At 42.3% G+C, this 19,644-nt stretch overlaps 1 protein-coding gene across 3 annotated transcripts in view; it reads right to left on the bottom strand.

The window, feature by feature from the left end:
* LRRTM4 (leucine rich repeat transmembrane neuronal 4) overlaps positions 1-18,915 on the bottom strand; it is a 399,594-nt gene extending 380,679 nt beyond the window's left edge. Inside the window, exons 1-2 of one of the 3 annotated variants that reach the window (XR_013225893.1) lie at positions 18,080-18,914; positions 14,301-15,896 (exon numbers count right to left, since the gene is read on the bottom strand). Coding sequence is in view for 2 of the 3 variants with exons in the window: in XM_077306076.1 (XP_077162191.1) it covers positions 14,350-15,896; positions 18,080-18,083 (1,551 nt within the window). In the remaining variant the exon portion in view is untranslated. Of the gene's footprint in view, positions 1-14,300; positions 15,897-18,079 lie in introns of all 3 variants that reach the window. The other 2 variants (XM_077306076.1, XM_077306075.1) reach the window with 2 other exon arrangements.
* Between the last annotated feature and the right edge of the window lie 729 nt (positions 18,916-19,644).

Here is a 19,644-nt window from a genome sequence, read left to right as displayed (position 1 = left end):
ATGGGAATTGTAGTCCATTAACATCTGGAGGGCCACAGGTTGACTACCGCTGCCTTAGACTGCAGCATAATGCATTCAGGAATAATCACTGCAAACCTAGTGGCGGTGGAAAGTGCCATCAAGTCATAGCAGACTAATGGCAACCTTGTGGGGTCTTCAAGGCAAGAGACATTCAGAGGTGGTTTGCCATTCCCAGCCCCCATGTCACAATCCTGATATTCCTTGGAGGTCACCCATCCAAGAACTAGCCAGGGCTGGGCACGGTTTGCTTTTGATGAGATTGCCCTAAAAAAGGTGGGAAAAAGTAAAACATTGCATTGTATTCTGTACAGCATTTGTATCACATAGCTCATTTTTCTTTTCTTTTTTCCCCTTTCCTTTTTCCCCCCCTGTGGTTTGCCAATATCTCTTTCATATCACTATGCAGAGGAATTCCCTTCTTTTGTATATACAAAAGGATCATCCTTTTGCTATTCAGAGAAAATGGTAAAGTTCACATCAGGTATAATCTAATTAAAGCTGGAAGGTTTACCCCTGGCCCCTTTCCTTATCCACAAGCAGAAGATCAAGGCCCCTCTGCCATCCTGTTTTCTGTGTTTGGTGCACTGATAAACCCGAGAATTGTTTGTCATGAGCACGAAGTTCTGCAATGATGCATGCACTCTACAATCACTAACTGATGAAAAAATAATTTTAAATTTCCCCCACGACAAGACAAAACATTTCCGATGCTTTCGAAACAAGGCTTACGGCAACATGCTATGTAATAAAGTCCTTGGGTTGTGATTTGGAGATCATGATACAGAAACTCCTTGTTACTAATTCAAGAGGTGTGTATGTGTGTGTGACGTGGGTTTATCTGCAAAATTAAACAAGTCCAATGTTGTCTTATGAACGAAATAAGATTTATTTAAAGAACAGCAGTCCCTGGAGATAAGTGGGCTACAGTGGGAGTAGCTCTGGGTAGGGAAAATACCTGGATATGTTGGGGTTGTAGCCAGGAATGGGACAGGAAGGGATCTTAATGGAGTATAATGCTATGAAGTCCATCCTCCAATGTAGCTATTTTTTCCCCAGGAGAACTGGGCCTGTTCTGCACACAATAGAAAATGCACTTGCAATGCACTTTAGAAGTAGAAAATCCAGCTGCCAAAGCACATTGAAAGTACATTACCCTGTGTGTGCGGAATGGGCCTTGATCTCTTTTGCCTGTGGATGAGATGTAAAGTGGAGGATCCCCAGGTCTCACCTGGGGACTGGCATCCCAAAGTGGGAGGCAAGAAAGTTCAATTTTAGCAGTAGAAAATTTAGTCTGATGCCAATTCAATGTCTTTTGCTCCCACAAACTTTTTCAAAAAATGAAGGATTTTTTCCCTACCCTAAAATACATTAAAATTTGACTTGATGTCGGAATATATCCAAAAATATACTTAAAGCTTTCTTCAGAGTGCTATCAAAATAATAAATATCCACTTTCTAGTACCAATGTAGTCATTGAGTTCTGCTTTCCATTTTGTGATCTCTGGATTCACCTGCATATGAACTAATGATTCCCCCTCTCCAACCCAGGAGAAGGATTTGTTTTGAATTGTGGCTTTATAGCACTCATGCTTTAAAACAGTATTCAGCTAACAGAGTGGGTGGGAAAGAAAATATCAGGCTTTCTGTAAGAGAAAGTGTTTGGCCTTGGATTGCATAAAACAGCAGATTATCACAAACGTGGCCATACTGACAGCTGGAACACTTGTTATATTTACCATAGAAAAAAAGGCTGAAAACAGTTTCTCCTGGCCAAGCAATATGGCCATAAAATGCAGAATGCAAGACCAGGCGAGAGCCTTGAGACAAGAGCCACTGGAAAACTACCATCTTCATGCTCCCTAGAGGCTATTAGATGCTCTTGAGCATCTGGGCTGCTAAAAATCTCCACAGGTTCCCAGACAACAATTCCCTCCAATCTCCTCTCACATTCATAATACATACAAAGTATTTGATGAGAACAGATACACTTCTGCTACCCTTTAGTAGCAAATTACTCGACTCTCCGGGCTCCTTCAGCTGGCAAACCACAGGAACCTGGAGGGACAGAGACTGCTGGGTCATTGCTTCCTGTTTTGAAGCAGGAAGTGGCACGATGATACTTTAGGAATTTCCAAATCCGTACAGAGATGAAAATCCCTAAAGCATTATCACATAAACGAGAAATGATGTCCTTGCATTGATTGATCTGAACAGAGAAGAGAGACAGGGAGCATCCCCAAGAGTCTCTTCTGCCTGAATGGGATTACTGGCAACCAGAGCAGCTGAGCTGAGGCCTTGGAACTTTACATTTCTACTCCCTCCCGCTTCCTCTCAAATTCCTGTTGAGCATGCTCAGAGCTTCTATGAGGCAGTAATGGAAAATCCAGGTCGCAGAGGCATGGTATCTTCCACTGTACCAACCTTCCCTGCCAGCCATTTTACCCACTGCTTCTCTATAGGTAAGTCTTTATGAAAAGAAGGGAAATTAGTAAGAATGGCTAGCAGGGAGTACCCATACATACACTCAGGCTCACAGATACCCTTCTCAGAGAGCTCAGAAACACCAAGCCAATTAAGAACAGAGCAGGAATGAAGTTGCTTCCACATCACCAGGGCCAATTTTTAATCTAATAATGGAGTTCCTTCTGAACACTCATTCATATGTCAATGGAAAACATAATGTGTGTTTGTACACTGGTATCCCTAGCATAGATACAATGGGCCAAAAGGATAAATAGTTGATATGATATTCTGGATCTCTCCAGGAATACAGCTGAAGAAGAACATAATAAGAATCTCACCATCTGGGTATTTGCTGTCTGAGCCATCTGTATGAGCAAACACCCAGGGAGCAAGCCATCCCAGAAACAGCATCCAGTGGCAAGCTGGCAGGAACGCAATGAAAAATGCAGAATAATTGGCAGATCAGTAAGCACCTCACTCCAGCTAGCCCAGTCTCTACGGTCAAGTGGACATAAAATTTGTGCTGCTGTTTTCATCTGCACTGTGTCTTTGCACCTTGGCAAGTCAAGTGGGACAGAGGCCGAAGGAAAGAAAATGGAACTCGATAAGGCTTCTGGAAGAGCTATTTCAGACTTTTCCAGCAGAGGGGACTACATGCAATGTAACACAGAACCATTATTTTTGCTCCTTCAGCCTTATACCTTCAAACTCAGTTTAAAACTAGTCATTACCTTCTTTTCAGCAGGTGGCAACGTAAAGTAAAAACAGGCTCTGGAGTTAAAATGAGCAGGTTGTTCCCACCTAATGGTCTTTCGACTCAGGAAAAGCAATGAGACATTTACTGGAAAGGCCAGGTTTATGGAAGGTTCTGAACTCATTTCCACAGCACACTCATTAATTTTCTAAACAGTTCAGGGCAGAGCCAAGTGCCTCCTGAGGACTCCCTTAGCTCGGCCTCCCCCAGTCCCAACCTATCAGTCTCTCCAGAATAATACCATGATCTACTGAAAGCCACGGAAAGGTCCAGGAGATTCAACAGGGATATACTCCCAAGAACTTCTGTCATGTCAACTAAGGCAGGGAAATAACCTTTTAGGGGTGGGAAAGGGGTGGAGGGAAAATCTGAGGGAATCTATATTCTTTTGAATTACCTTCAGCTTGAATGGGGAAATCAGCACAAAAGCACTCTCAGAAAACCAGGGGAAGCAACTACCACAATGCAAACTGAACACTGAAAGAAAGAAGATCAATGCAAGATGACAAAGAAAACAAAATGGGCATGAAAGTGATGGAAAACACCACAGTACAATAGGTCAGTGTTTCATTAGGTCCTCATTGACCAAAAGTAATATGCAGTTCCTTGGTTTTAATAACCATGGGAGATATATATCCAGCAAACTTCTGTTTTTTCATGCTATATGACTGCATAGGAAAACCTCTTCCAGCAATATTTCTGAGAGAAATTGGCATATAAATATATTAAATGAATACCTGTCCTAGTTAAAACATAATACTGGCACTCTGGAAACCATTATTTTACAACTGAAGCCCATGGCAACACAGGACATTACCCACCTCTCTGGCCATTCCTGCCTCTGCTGGAGTGAGAAGGCAATCCCTTTATGTGGCAAATCACCCCTGCTTTCTCCCCCAGGGTTAATGTGTATAGTGAGAGGCTCCTTCCATCTTGCAGGTGTTTCTAATTGGGTCTCTCTTCCCACATGGCCTTTATAAAGGCCTGAATTAGGAATGAGATAATTGGCTCATCGCAAGAACCTGCGACCATCAAGATGGGGGAAGGGAATCAGGAGTGATGAGGTAATTTTCTAGAAGATTCCAACTAGAACCGGTCCTGACTGGATTATCATCATCACCTGATGTGAATTGGCCAAAAGATATAATTGGGCTCAGAGCCTAAAGAAGAAGGCTAGCCTGGAATCTGATGAACTAAATGCTTGGACTTTGATATGCTTATAGGGTATTAGACAGCCACACGGACCCTGTTTATGCTATGACCTTTGATTTTAGGACTTTAAGACTGTGCCATGTAATGCTGGTTTCAATTGTGTTAGAATGTTAAGCTAGATTTTCTTGTTTTCTTTATGATTTTAGAGTAGTGTGTTACCTAGAGATTAAAACTATGTCTGGAGAGGATTTAAATAAGTTGCCTACATTTTGACAAGGATTGTTTTTCTTGTGCACACTAGCTCTTGGGAACCCATGGGATTCAGGCTTGGAATCCATGACTCCTAAGCAAATCTACTCAGAGGTAAACCCCATTTCAGTCAGTGAAGCATAATCTCAGGGAAGGATTTTTTAGGATTGCAGCCTTAACTCTTTTAGCATCACATCTATACTATTAACAATGACAATTGTTACGCATGGCAGGATCCCTGCCTTATGCTTTGGCACACTGTACTCCTTAACCAATAGCGCAGTGTGACAGTCTAGACTTGGGAGCAAGCTAGAAACAGGACAGACCAAGTCACTCTGGCAGGACAATGTCAGAGCAGACTCCATCTTGAGAACCAGGACAAGCCCAAGCTTGTTCTCAGCTACAGGTTTGGAAATCCAGGTGGCTCCATGCCCTACTCTTGACCTCCCCCCCACCCCATTGTACTACTGATAGAGTGATTTGGTTCTAGCCAGTATGCCCCAGGGACCCTGGGCATATCTCTTTGTCTCTTGACTTAAGCCTGTCTGCCAGGGGAATTTCTTCCTCAAACAGGTACAGCTAGCCCCATTGACACCCTGCAGCCATCCAGCTTAAGCCCATTAACTCTTTGTCTAGAGCCATTAACACCCATCTCCTGTCCTGGCAAGGACATTTCCCAATGCAGTGACCCTGGACAGACCCCATCACATGCACACCGCATGCCTACTCACATGCACACTGCATGCCCACCCACATGCACCCCTCCTGTCCAATCACCTACACCACCCATGCCCCAGTCCTAGGTCCCCTCCCCTTTGGGACCCCATAAAAATAGTGGCCCAAGACCCTCACTTTGAGTTTTTCCACCTTGGGACCCTTGGAAATCTCCCTTCAAGCAGGATGTGTTGCTGCTCTCTCTCTCTTGCCTCTCTACTCAATGGAAGGTAACCTCTTTTCCCCACTCTATTACTTTCTCTATCCGACTGTATGTTAGTGTGTTAGTGTATTTTATGCTTTTTATTATTTTTCTTACTTTAATAAAGTGTTATTTTTACAACATATTGACTTGTCCACTTAAGTCCGTTCACGGGTTTAATTTACCTCGTAGACATAGGTAACGATCCGATAACGCTAAGTTACCCAACCTCTCGCAAAGCTAAGCCAGTTGTTCCCCACAACTTGAACCCGCGTGTCACAGGACACGTGGGAGAGCATTTCGGGTAACACAATGTTAATCAGACTCCTTCCAAACCAGTTTTCAATCCTACTTTGATGTTCAAACTCTAGTACGAGGCACTGATTAAGATGCAATCACTGGAGCTATGTATGCCATTATGATTATACAAACCTCAACTAAATTTGTACGAGAACACTAAAGCTAATTTTCTTCTACCATTTGAAATTATAATTTGACATTCTCTGTATCTGCTCAGCATTTTCCTGTATGTTGACAATACATGCATAAAATTAAAATAAAATAATAAAGAGGTTAAAATTTTGAGCATTTTGAACAGTGCTTTCAAAAATGGCATTCAGGGGGATATCCTATTTATGGTAGTTTTCATAAAGGGGAAAAAAGTTGGGAAGTTAAGACTGGTGTCATCTTAACCTAGAAAGTAATATAGATGTTCATGCAATTATCTTGCTAGAAAAGTCAAGACGATGTTTTCCCCCTCTTCCTTTTGTGTGAAGGTACACTAGTGTCATAGTCCTATTTCTCTTATACAGCTTCATGCTTCCATATTTGGAAACAATCAGGAACAGTTATTTTCAAAAGGACTGGAGGCACATATTTGAGAAATCAGATTCTGAGAAAGTTCAAATGCCATCTGTGTATGAGCCAGGTTTTGCAAGAGGTAACAAGAGTGAGTGCTCCAGTTTCTGTGAATGATGGCACATTTTCGAAAAGGAAAATGACATGTTGGGTTCAAAGAAATCACAGACCTTGCAAATGGCCTCTGGCTGCTAGGCTCTGACTAGGCTGGGTCTTTCAGAAGAGAACACAGAGGTTCCATGTTATATTATATTAAGGCTCAGTGGTTCATTTCACTCTTGGCTATTCATGTAGCTTTTGGCCAATGCACCTCTGCCTATGTCTTTCTTCAATTTCTTTTGTTCATGCTGCAGCCTTCACTGTCCTTCATGCCACTTCCAACTTGCATTTTCTAGGGTTCCTCTCAAGGTGACTTGAGATCTTTTGTTGTCTGAGGTAGTAGCAGTGGAGGCAATAAGCACCAGCTGGCTACCTCTAAGCTGTTACCTTTCCCTCGCCACACCTGTCTAGGAACTGGAGGAGATAATGGTCTTTACTTCTTGCCTTCCAAACTACTTTTAAGAATACCTTAACAAGCTTCCTGTGTCCTACTGTTGCCAGCTCTAGGTTGGGAAATATCTGGAGATCGTGGGCGTGGAGCCTGAGGCAGGCAGGTGGGGAAGAGACCACAGTGGGGTATAATGCCACAGAGTCCATCTTCCCAAGCAGTCATTTTCTTCAGGTAAGTTGCTCTATGTAACCTTGAGATCAGCTGTACTCATGAGAGATCTCTAGCCATTGTCTAGAGTTTGACAACCCTACTCTGGATTTCCAGAATAAATTCAGCCACCATTTTTGGTTGCCCTCAGAGTTAGTCCAAGCGTAGAGACAAATTAGAAAGATTCTTAGGACTTTAAAGAGTGTCCATTTAGATAGCACAACATACCTAGGATTAATAAAGGGAAAACAACAGCAATGTATATCCTTTTAATTGTACAACGAGCATTTCAAATACCAAGTAAATAAAGACAAAGATTCATTTTAGATCTCAATTTTCTCAATGGGGAGGTCATAGTTTGTCCAAGGAACCCAAAATCCCTTGGGTTCATACTGGTTTCTCAAAGATGACTGAGTTCTCACAAGAAGCTTGCAAAACCACAGTAAATGGCACAATAAATGTACTACATTGTTTCTAAGAAGCCTAGAAAAGCAGGAAGATAAGGACAAAATTCTGACAGAAGTGGAGCTAGCTAGCTTGTGACAGAAGGTGGTGGTCAGCAAGTTTTTCCCAATATCTTATGCCTAAAACACCTGCCTCATTTTGACTAATCACAGAGCAAATCTTCCTGTTTTGCTCTGACTATCCCACTTTCTCTGTACTAGACATCTTTTATCTCTTCTTCCATAGGCAATTCTGTGTGGACTGCTCCACTCTAGCATTAAAGCAGCTATCTAATGATTTCCAGAGGACCTTAAATTTGTCCTGCCCCTCCTTGGCCTTACTGCATCTCAGTCAATCACTGCCAAAGGTTTTGTAACCATCATAAATGTCTTTAGCTTAGTTACTTTGCAATTAGAGGAAATGTCCACCTCAGTCTGCCAATGCAAGTCCTTCTGTTTGCAAAATCAAATTAGTGTCAAGCCACCAAAGATAATCTTTACTGACCTTGCATGATTGTCTCCTACAGAGATGGGTAAAGACTCCATCTTGCCAGAGTCTCTTATCCACCCTGACCTCAGTGCAATCTCTTTTTATTACTCTCCTGGAAATAACCCTCCTAATCCAGTCTCAGGAAATCCATAGATGTTTACCATGAGCTCACCCAAAATTTATTTCCCCGATCATTAATATGACCTTCTTTTTGTGTTGGTTCCTATAATTTTCCCTGTCCTGCCAACCAAAATTCTATTGAGTATATAAGGCAACATGAATTTAGGGGAAGAACTGAATGCACTTGCTCTGCCTATACCCATGGCCAAAAGCCAAAATTCTCCACCTATGCATATTCATTCCATTATGGGCACAATACCTATGTATGCATGTAAGTATAGACTGTACCTTTCATGGATATAGTTTCAAGTAAATGTATGTTGTTTTGCAGTCTATTCTTTTAATCTGTGATGGTGAATCCCAAATACATGTAGATGTAACAAGGCTAGTACACTTGGTTGTGGGCAGAGGAGGGGCATCATGCTGTATCTTTCTCTGTACCGTAAGTGTTGACCCCAAATACAAAATATAACATGTGTACTGCTATCAGAGGTTATCATGAAAAGAACTGTTCCTGCCCTTTATAAAAATCATCCATAGGGAACGGGAGACCTTACTGACATACATTTACTTGAGAGTAAGCCCCACTGAACTACCTCTTAAACATGTCTAGTATTGGCTTGCAAAGCATTTATAAAAATAGAACAACCAGGTAGCAACCAACCGTTAAAAATAAAAAATTTCTTTTCTGCAGCTATAATGTTTCCAGTTACCTTTTCTTTCTTCAAAACAAAACCAAAGGTGTGGGAGGGAAACTTTGGGGATTTTTTTTTCCAACATAAAAAGTTGGGCAACCTTACATTTCTTTAAGAATTCTAGTGCTTCGCTGGGAGACCTTGAACTTCTTTTCCCCCATCTAAATCTTTCTGCTTTGTGAAAGCCAAGCTGAGGTACAGCAAATGGGACGGGCCTTGGGGAGACAGACCTGAGTTATGATGCCCTGCTACAAGATAGGATTCCTTCCAGAAGTAGGTTCGTCTGACAGCATTAATTATTTAATAGGATATATATTCTCCATTCCCACAGTTTTGAAATCTCTCTTTAGTACTGGGAGATACTAAGGAAAGATGTGAGCTTGCATGCAACTCCCCACAACCCCAATTTATGAGTACCACATGGTGAATATCTGCCCTTTTGATGAGCAGAACCTGGTAGCTATGGAGACAAAGAATGATATATTCAAGCAAAGTCTATTATTTCAGCACTGTCTTATGATCGTTATTGTAGGTGCTTTCGCATCATGTTCTTAATTCTCCAGCATTAACAGGTAATAAACACATAGCCTTACTTACAGATAATATCCAGCATGCAGCGAGATGCATCTCCAAAGGCATTAACATTTCACTCATCCAGAGGAAGAACCTGGATTATGCCATTAATTGCTAAGGGGCAGACCAGGCTGCTCTCCACACACCCATTAGCCTGAATACTCCAGTTGCTTCAAGCGATTCATGGCTTAAAAGCAGCGCATAATTATAGTAGGCAGAATGATGGAAATATTTTTTTTCGTGTGACAATGAAATGGATAGCAATCGTTGGCATGCACGAAAGACCTAGCATCCTTCCCATACACTAAGCCAATATCCTAGTCTGCAAGTATTTTTTTTCTCCTCTAGCTTTCTTGACAGCATCTCTCTTTCTCTGCCTTCATTTTTGACTTCTCCATCTCCCCTGACACTGACTCCTATTGACCAAAGCTCTGTTGTTTTGAGTGCTGTAATTTTCTCTTCTGATGCCAGGTGATGTACCACACTAGCCAGATTCAGCATCTGATTGTGGGCCCAGTCCCAGGTGGCGACTGTCTGGAAAGCCAAATGAGTTTTCTTTACTGTACATCTGACAAACCAGAGTATGACACACCTTAGCATACTTTGGAGAAAGGCTGGCTCCTATAGGACCCTCATTTGACATTGGAAGTGCTCATCTGGACCACGGCCTGATTTAGAAACGTAAGAGGCCTCAAAGAATTTTATCTGGCCTTCGGGTCCATAGAATCAATTAAGGTCCTTAGTGTCCTACCTATTTAACATATTAAATCACTGTACGTAAAGGAGCCAACGGTATATTTAACATAGCTGTTCTTTTATTGCATGTATGCTGCTTTATTTATTTATGCCTGTTGATTGATAAAGGCAGAGATGCTGAAAAACGTCTCATCAGTGATGGCATTAGCATGAATGTATATTTGGATTTTAATGAGGCTCTATTTCAAGCCTTGGGTTTCTCATTTAAATAAATATTAATATTTAATTTGACAACACATTTTACCCTAAAGAGGCTTGAGCATACTTTCCCTATTTTGACCCTTTTTTGGGGTGGGTTCTTGATCTGGAACAGGATATGTTCTCCTTTTTGTTGTGGACAGGTGGCAAACTGTACATGTATTCAGCATCCAAATCTCACATATGAGAGCTGCTTTGTAAAAATCCTGGGCCTATTATGCATGCATACCTTACTGTAGATCTTCAAAGCATTAAGCCTTTACTCTGGATTTCAGATTCTGTGCCTTCCATATCTACCATTATTTTTCCTCTTGTGTATTTATTCTGCAGTTAAAGTTATTAAAAGCACTTTTCTAAATTGAGGTGAAACATCACTTGTGACATGTGAGGGGGGTGGCATCCAAAGTTATTTTTTTTTAATGCACAGTTGCCCTATCAAAGGTGGGAAGTAGCAATCAACAAGCACCTTCCATTTAAAGCCTTGTAGTTCAGATTTTGTACATACATTTTAGCATTAGTTTGTTGAATGAAAGAGAACAGAAAGGCATGCAATTAAAGGGAGGGGGAGAAAGCCAACGTTAAAACTGATAAGACTTTTTTGAAATTGACAGGAGCTGCAACCCCCCATTTTCCATATTGTAGAGCACTAGGGGGTTCTCTTCTGTATTATCAGCCACTATGAAAAATGGGGAAGGATTCAAATGATCTTATAATATGGGGAAACATGTTGAGTGTATGGAATACATGGCAGAACCCACTGACACTGGCTTTGCAGACTGTGATTATTGGTGATGTGTTTTCACATGCATGCCTGTGCAAAGTTTGTGGCAACTCCACTATACTTTGACCAGGTCTGCAATTTGTTTGGAGGAGTAGTCCCTTGGCAGAAGTTCTGGACAGCTTTTTCAGTCTTGAGTCTTGAAAATTTGCTCAGTTCTCTTTTTGTGATTCTCTAATTTTATCCTGCACGCTGGTCACGATCAGCTGGTCAGTTTTTAAAAGCCTGTCATATATGAACTGCACTCTTCATCCAAATGTATCAATCCCAAGTGGTTCTTAAATTCAGTGGTTTGCAGAAGGTCCGTGTGGCTCAGCTGCCATTTTAAAGATTGTCGAAATGGTTCCAGCCCAAAAACTTTGTTCGCTAAAGTATTAAAATTAATAATGTTTTCAAAGCATTAGGTTTTCCGTTCCAGTTTCTCTCTCTCTTTACATCTCATTTCTATTTCATTCCACAATGATCCCTACTTTTCCCTTTTTTGTTTGCATGCAGCAATGAACTAATGTGTGCTTTTTGCACTGAGGATGCTGCCATTTGCCTCCTCTTTGATCTTCCTTTCAAGTCAATACCAGCAAAGAACTATATCTTGCACTGCTCCTTTTAAAGTCCCTCCCTGCCATTTTATTTTGTTTAGAAATTCAGCAATCCAAGACTAGCGATAGTCTCATATTGATGGATTCATTACCTTTTCTAAATACATAAACAAACAAACAAATAAGGGAAAAATTGAGCTTGTACACTGATGAAAGGGGGAGGGCTTTGGAAGGTATAGAGTGGGCAGAATTACTTCAAAATGGGCAGAGAGTGGTCTTTGAGGGGCAGCCAAAGAGTGGTGGGAAATTCGAGAGAATCTGTGTGCTTTTGAATGACCTTTGGCTTGGAAGTAAAACAAGAGAAATATCAGCACAAAAGTACTCAGAATACCCGGAGAAACAGCAATCAGAAAGTAAACTGAGCACTGAAGGGAAGAAAATCAATGCAGAATGATAAAGAAAACCCAACGGACATGCACCGTGAAAGCGAGGGAAAACACCTGTACATAATAAGCCATAGTCTTTTTTTGTAATACTACGTCTTTCAGATTGCATCTGGACATTTAAGAAAAGCATAAATATCTACCTATTGAAATGAGATTTACTGGACTCTGCTCATTTAGTAAATGCATCTGTCCATCTGCAGTTTGTTTGTCAGCATGCTGGCCTGCTCTTATCACTGCCCTTAAGATCCATGATAAGGTTTTAGCACTTGCTGTCAAAGGCCATATTGCGTTTGCCATCTTTTATTACTGCCACTGAAAAGGGCAAACAGTCTTTAGAATCAGCTTAAATTATACTTTTGTTCCTCAAGGAAAGCAGCAGTCTTTTTTAAACAGATGCTAAAACAAATGTATTGGCCACACTTATCTGCCTATTACTTTACAAAACTGTGGGGCTAGTCTTCCAGTCATAAAAGGATTAAGGCTATATTAAAACTTATTTCCACAGAGATGAAAAACATCTACTAGCTTCCTCCCTCCATCTCTCCAATGAGAACTTTCATTTGAGTCTGAGACAGTTCCAACTGCAGTATGGGTGACATTAGTCATACAATATGAGTAATGTCTAAACACCAGTAAATCCACATAGGTTTATTCAATTAATTTATTTTAAAGGAAACTTACAAAGTTACCTTGATTCTTTACTGAGACACATTAAATGAAACTGACATAAAATCTGATGAAGAGGATGTAAGGCCTCTTGCAGTGGAATGCCCCAAATTAATACAAATCTTTATAATATTCACTTGTAGCCAACTTCACTACCAAGTCTTGTTGAAATGGGAACTGTTCCCCTTTAATGGTATAAGAACCCAAACCACAAAGGAATGCCAACCACAATGAGGAAATTCAACAGTTTACATTCGAGAAAAGTGCTCATAGAAGCTAACGATACTGATATGTAAAACCAAAGGGGAGACTGTTATGCAGCACAGCAGAATAAATTCATCTCAGCATGTATCCATCTTACCTGCATCTTATATAAATCTACCATGTATACAAATGGGCATTGATCTGAAGCAAAATCCCCTTTTAATGTCTAGTAAGATGCAGAAAGCATCCTACCTTGGTATACTTGGATATATGGTTTAGGAATATATTAAACTGAAGTGCCTGATTTGGAACAACCCAATAAAATCAAAGGGACCCTAAATTATACCATCTTTTCCAGTTCAAGGGAAAGAACTGTCCCAATCTTCCAAGTGCAAAGGTACAATATGCATAAATATAGCCAGATCCAGCACTCTTCTTCACCACCAACAAATTTTGGGTGGCCAATGCAGCTATAGTCCATTAGATATCGCCCTGGATTTGAGGTCTTCAGATATAGCTACATATTTTACTCAAATAATGTATTGTAAGCAACTGTTGATTGCTTACTTGAAGTCTGACGATGGCATATTAACAAAGCAGATGATGCTTACATTCAATGATAATAGACGGTTTAATTTGGATTCTTACCCCTCATTTCAGCCAAAATATTTCATCCCAAACTCAAACCCATTGTATTTACAAGGCACTTAAACAAGGATTTAACATCCTTCTTTATGTTCCATGGAGATTTACCATGAAAATTCTTATTTCCTAAATGTACTGAGTAACTAGGACAAAAATGCAAGGAAGTTTATGAAATACTCAGCTTGATAATTCATTTGAAATAGATCAGAAAAAGCATGGGATTTTGTATACACCCCCAGGCCAAACCAGAATGGTTTAGATATACTCTCCCATCCACTGTAAAGGCTATCGGGTAATGCAGTCTTATTTGCCTTATTTGCCTCCCCCTTTCCATCAAGGACAAGGCAAAAAAAAAAAAAAAAGGAGAAGAATGGTTGTGAAGCCAACAGCTTCACATGAACCTTTAACAATGAGAAGGTAAAGCAAGGCCCAAATGCGTTTGTCATTGTTGTTTATTTTACCCTTGACTCATCTTTGAACGAGCCTTTTTTGGAGTCTGAGCTATTGAAAAGAACCACCATCACTTTTCCTGATTGCTGTAATTTAATTAAATAACCTTTCACACTGAGCGAACCCAAAAGCAAAAGGCTCATTAATCTTTCTAGTGATTAGAGACACCTCAAGAGCTTCAAACATTTACCTCTCCTTCCCAGCAGCAGAAATGGATTTAGGAGGATCATGGTTCATACCTCACATTCCCTGGAGCCAGAAATGGTATATGTGCAGGGTCCAGATCCATTAACCGATACATCCATGGTCTCAGAATTTGTTGGCTTGTAGTCCACATAATACTCCTGTAAAGGGGAGTTCATTTGCCTTTCAGACTCTCGGGCCTTTTTCCGACGTCTCTTCATAAGAGAGTGTTGCTGGAGCTGTTTCATGCTGGCTGGGTAGCGCTTCCAGGAGACATAGATGACCAACAAAATCATAGCCACTGAAAGAAAGAGGGCAACACTTCCAGCAATAATCTTGTGAAAGGAAACATGTTCATACTCTGGTTCTGGTCCAGATGTTGGGAAATCTGGAGATGGGCTAGATGTGAATGAGGTTGATTGGTAGTCCTCCACTTTGGGAAGAGTAGGTTTTGGAATGAAGATAGGTCTCTGTGGAGTTTTAGGTGGCTGATAGGGCTTTTCAGTGACCACAACTGGGATTTCAGCACAGATGTTGTAGGTTTCTACAGCATCACTCACCTTTTCTCCCTGGATATGCTTAGGGCCAGCACAAATCATGGTACTTTCCTTGTTTCCCTTAAAGTTTTTAAGCCAAGTAAAAAGAGAACAAATGGTTCGAGTACATTCCCACATATTTCCAGACAGAGTAATGGACGTTAAGGAAATCCAGGCATTGACAGTCTCCTGAGAGATGTTGGTGAGTTTGTTGGAATCCAAATTGAGCTTCTGCAAATTGGGTAAACACTGGAACGTCCCGGGTTCAATCCCCGCAATGTCATTCCCCGATAAATCCAAGTTGTGTAAGGAACTCCAGGTCCATGTTAAACCTTGGCTAATGGAACGGATCCTATTCCATTGCAAGTAAATGGAGCGGAGGTTGAAGAGACGTGGAAAGTGAGCAAAGTTGATCTTAGAAAACTGATTGTGTTCCAAGTGGAGCTCCGTAAGTTTCAAGAGGCCAGCAAAGGCATTACGAGATAAACTCCGTAGGCGGTTGTAGCCCAAATCCAGAAAATCGAGATTGCGGCAATCTTGAAAAACTCGAATTGGGACAGTTTTTAATGAGTTGGATCTTAAGTGCAGGATCAAGAGCTTGCGAAGACCTTTAAACTGCTCCGACTGCAATGCCTGCAGCTTGTTGTATGACAGGTCCAGATTGCGGAGGTTGGGCACTGGATGGAACGTTTTGTTGTGCAGATGAGTGATTTTGTTGGAGCTTAGAATTAATTCCTTCAGCCTACGGATGCCCTGAAAAGCTTCCTCGTCTACAGAACTGATGTAATTATGGTCAAGGTAAAGCCATATGAGTTGGTGAAGGCCTGCAAACTGATTTGGCTTGAGCTTTTGGATGCTGTTGTACCGTAATGATAAGCCTTGAGAGCCACCAGAAATGTTCTGAGGGATGTCTCTGAATGCGTGAGATTCGCAATATACAATTTTGCCATCGCATCTGCAGTTCTTGGGGCAAGCTCGCTGTGCCCCTGTCAGTGTCACAAACAACACCGTGGGAAGGAGCACGAACAGCGCACTCATGCCTCTCAGCTGCTTAATTACATGGAAACCTACAATATTAAGAAGACAAACATGCATTGTCAAGCCATTCAGATCCATCAGAGGTACATTATTTTTCAATGGAATTGTGCACAGTACATAGCAAGCATAGCCGAGTGAAAGGCAACCTGTATGCCTCCTTGCTGTTCCTTTTCTCCTGTTTGTCTTGCATGCTAATATTTGTGATTTGGTCCCTTTTTCTGCCTCCCCCCCCCCCCATTCCCAACCCACATGTACTACCATGCTATAGTTATTCAATTACCTTGGTGAGATCTGTGACCTCAGAGCAAGAATTAAGGCTCCTACCTGCTTTTGACTCACTCCCATGTGCATCAGCATGCCATTTGGGTGGAATATTCTTATCATTAGGATGCTGAGGCTTTAACAGTCAACATATTTATCCAGTCACTGGGATTTAGCTTTAGAAGGAAAAGGAGCTTCATCTCCAGGGCAATTAACAGTTCCTGAACAGGTCAGAGATTTCTTAATAAACCAACTTGCTAGTTTAGATCTCCATGGCCCTGCAAGAAACCAGGCAAGCAAACCAAAGAGGCTCCATCTTCTTTTACAAATATGCTTTATGTCACATCACCAAATAGAAGTTAGGAAACTGTTGGCAAATTGAATCATGATGAATGTTCCTACAGTGGAATGGAAGGTGGGATGTCTTTGTGATGACAAACATGTCAGACAGTAGACCTGGGTGCAAGCAAAATGTGCAAGTCCTACAAGCCCCCTCTTGTATATTCTATAGAAAGTCCCATAGGGTCGGAAGCAGATAGATGCCAGCAGAGAAACTATGCACGCATTTATGTATGTATATGCAGACAGCTGTTCACCGAAAATCATATCCATTAGCTAGATCAGAATGGCATCCCAATATCAACGAAAGTACAAACGTGGGTGTCTCAGATATGCATCAAGATCTCCCCTCTGCCCCTTCCCCACTTCTGACACTATGGATATTATGCATTTCACATGCTGGGCAACTTATTGTACTTAATGCTCCAATGTGCACGCAGTCCACATTTTCCACATTCTCTGACTAACAGTGAACAGAGGTTTCAGAAAACCCAGCCCACACATACATGTGTGTGAGCCCATAAAAGAGAGAGAGAGAGAGAGACTTTTTTCAAACCTTGTAATAATCTTTGAGCCAGGGGCTCTTTCCAGAGTTATAATCTTTCTGACAACTGGACTGCATTCTTTGAGGAGGAGATTTTTTAAAAAGCCATTATCTTCTCAATAAATAATAGTTTTATTATGAAGGGAAGGGAGGAGGGGAGAAAGAGACCTGAAACTGAATGCACAGCTATTTTCTTTATTATTCCTCTATGAAACTGATGTAATCTTGGTGTGTGTGTGTGTGTGCGTGGTGGTGGGGGGGGGGTGGAGATTTGCAGGCTAAAAAGCTCCCGACTCCGTCTCCGATCTTTTCACTTTAACGGTGAGGTTTTTCATTTAAATTCTGATCTTTTCTTATTGCCTGCATGCCAAGAGCAGCAGCCAAGCACAAACATGCTCTAGCTTACAGATGAAGGGGAAAATATAAACCTGTCACAATTTGGGGTGAGCGGGGGGGGGGGGAGGATACCAAATGACTGCTAGGGATCTAACTGTTATTTGGCAATGATGGGGGGGGTACCTTTCCAGATCTCAACCCATCCTTTCTGAGACCTAGTCTAGAGCAAATCTCCCCCCTTCCTACATTCCCTTACCATACATTGCAAGGGGTTAAGAATCTGGATGCCCCCCCAGAAAGCTGACTGGATGTGCAAAGTGAATGAATCCTTGATTGGATCCAACATGCCTTTGGCTACTTTGGGGTGGACAGCAAAGTGGTCCAGAAAAGGGAGATGGACATAGCAGCACGACCGCTCTGGGATGCATATGAAGGTTCTAGCAATTAACTCTGCACATGCATTCTGAGATTAATTATATACAGAAACACTGCAGGGACAAAGACGAAAGGAGCAGGAGTCGGGGAGCAAAAAATAAATTGGACATGATCTAAAAATATAATTGTAAATGAGTCACCTGGCAAAAGAATGCACTAGAGATGTTTAGACCATTCACTCTCCTTGCTGGGTGACCAGCCTTATGAAAGCTATATCTATAGCTAGCGGGCGATATCTATACATGTACAACATGAACAGCTGTAGCTGTTCTACAGGAAGAAGAAAAGTTCACTTACCCATCCTTTTGACATCTGCAAAACCGTGTCCCCCTTTTCTATCTTCCAGCTGTTTCTGCGTCTTGCTTGCTTCGGTTGGGTCTCTTCCCCCCCCCCTTTTTTTTCCAAGTCAGTCTCTTTTCTTCAAAACCATCACAATGTTCATGTCACACAAGCCCAGCTGCTACCTCCTTCACTGCCATCCGGCAAGTAACCCACACAAAGTTCCCGAGAGGGACAAGGAAGAATTTGGGGGGCTGGGGGGGGGGAAGGGAATGGGGATGATGGGGGATAGGGAAGACAGGACTGGGGGGTGGGGGTGCTGATGGACAGGAGGAGAAGGGGGGGGGTTAACCTCTGAGAGCCATTCTGCACATCACCAATGGACCATTAGCATAAATTGGCAAGCTGCACAGTGGAGCGACGGCAGCCCATGGAGGTAAACGCAACTTCTGGAAGAGGGGGGAGAGGCAAAAAAGAAAACCCCTTTCCCGGCTCCGAGCATCCCTTATTTTTCGGCTGGCTCCTGCCATCCCCAGACACGGCAATCCATCCTGCAGCTCTTCTGATATGTGATGTCAAGCAGGCCTCCTTTGCTGTAGAAGAACAGCCCCCCTTTTCCCCAAAAAGCCGGGCAGCCGAGTTTTCTCCGTTTAGCCGGTCAGGTTGAAAGTGTTTTGTAGCCGAGAGAGGCTGGCTCTCCTCTCATTCAGAAGGGGTTTTTTTCCCCCTCCCTCAGACAGCGACGGTGCTGGGGAGCTTGTTGGTGCTAATGTTCTAGTTTGCGATACACTGAGTGCCCTCCACTGGAGAAAACAGATCACATATTAAAGGCAAGAACAAGCGAGGCTGTCATTGCTATGCAGCCTTCCTCCTTTCACTAAGAAAAATTAAAGACACAGGATTGCTTCCCCCCCTCCCCTGTTCTGCATCAGCCTTCCCCCCTCCCTCCCCACCCCTGATCTCACAGCACACAGTTCCCTGGTTATGGCTCCATGTCGGTGCCTCAAAATCGGCTTCAAACACTTCTGCCCCTCTCCAAAATTTCACAAGGCGGCAAAGACAAATGGTGAATTCTAATTTTAACACCCAGGCACTGGAGTTCTGACCTGAATACTACCGATCCCCCCCCCCACAAGGCACACACACAAAAGCTGCAAACTGTTCCATTATCTTCATTCAGGTGAAAGGGGGGGAGGGGGGAGGGGGGAAGGCCTTCTCTATGAAGATGGAAACACAGAAGTGGGATCCAAGGGGTACTTAATTGAAAAGCGGGTAAATAGGTTGAAAATGGCAGGTTTAGGAAGAAGGGGCTGGGGAAAGCAACATTCAGTCAACAGCATATATGGGGGAACTATTGACTAGTTCAGGGGTAGTCAAACTGCGGCCCTCCAGATGTCCATGGACTACAATTCCCAGGAGCCCTTGCCAGCGAATGCTGGCAGGGGCTCCTGGGAATTGTAGTCCATGGACATCTGGAGGGGCCACAGTTTGACTACCCCTGAACTAGTTCTTGGGCCCCCACTTCAGATCCCTTGGAGGCCTGACAGGTGGGGGTAAGCTTACCTATCCTGCTTCCTGTTTAC

The sequence above is a fragment of the Paroedura picta genome, chromosome 12, assembly GCF_049243985.1.
Source record: "Paroedura picta isolate Pp20150507F chromosome 12, Ppicta_v3.0, whole genome shotgun sequence".
Classification (NCBI taxonomy): Eukaryota; Metazoa; Chordata; class Lepidosauria; order Squamata; family Gekkonidae; genus Paroedura; species Paroedura picta.
The sequence above is the reverse complement of the archived record's forward strand: the minus strand, read 5'-3'. Positions and strand labels throughout refer to the sequence as shown.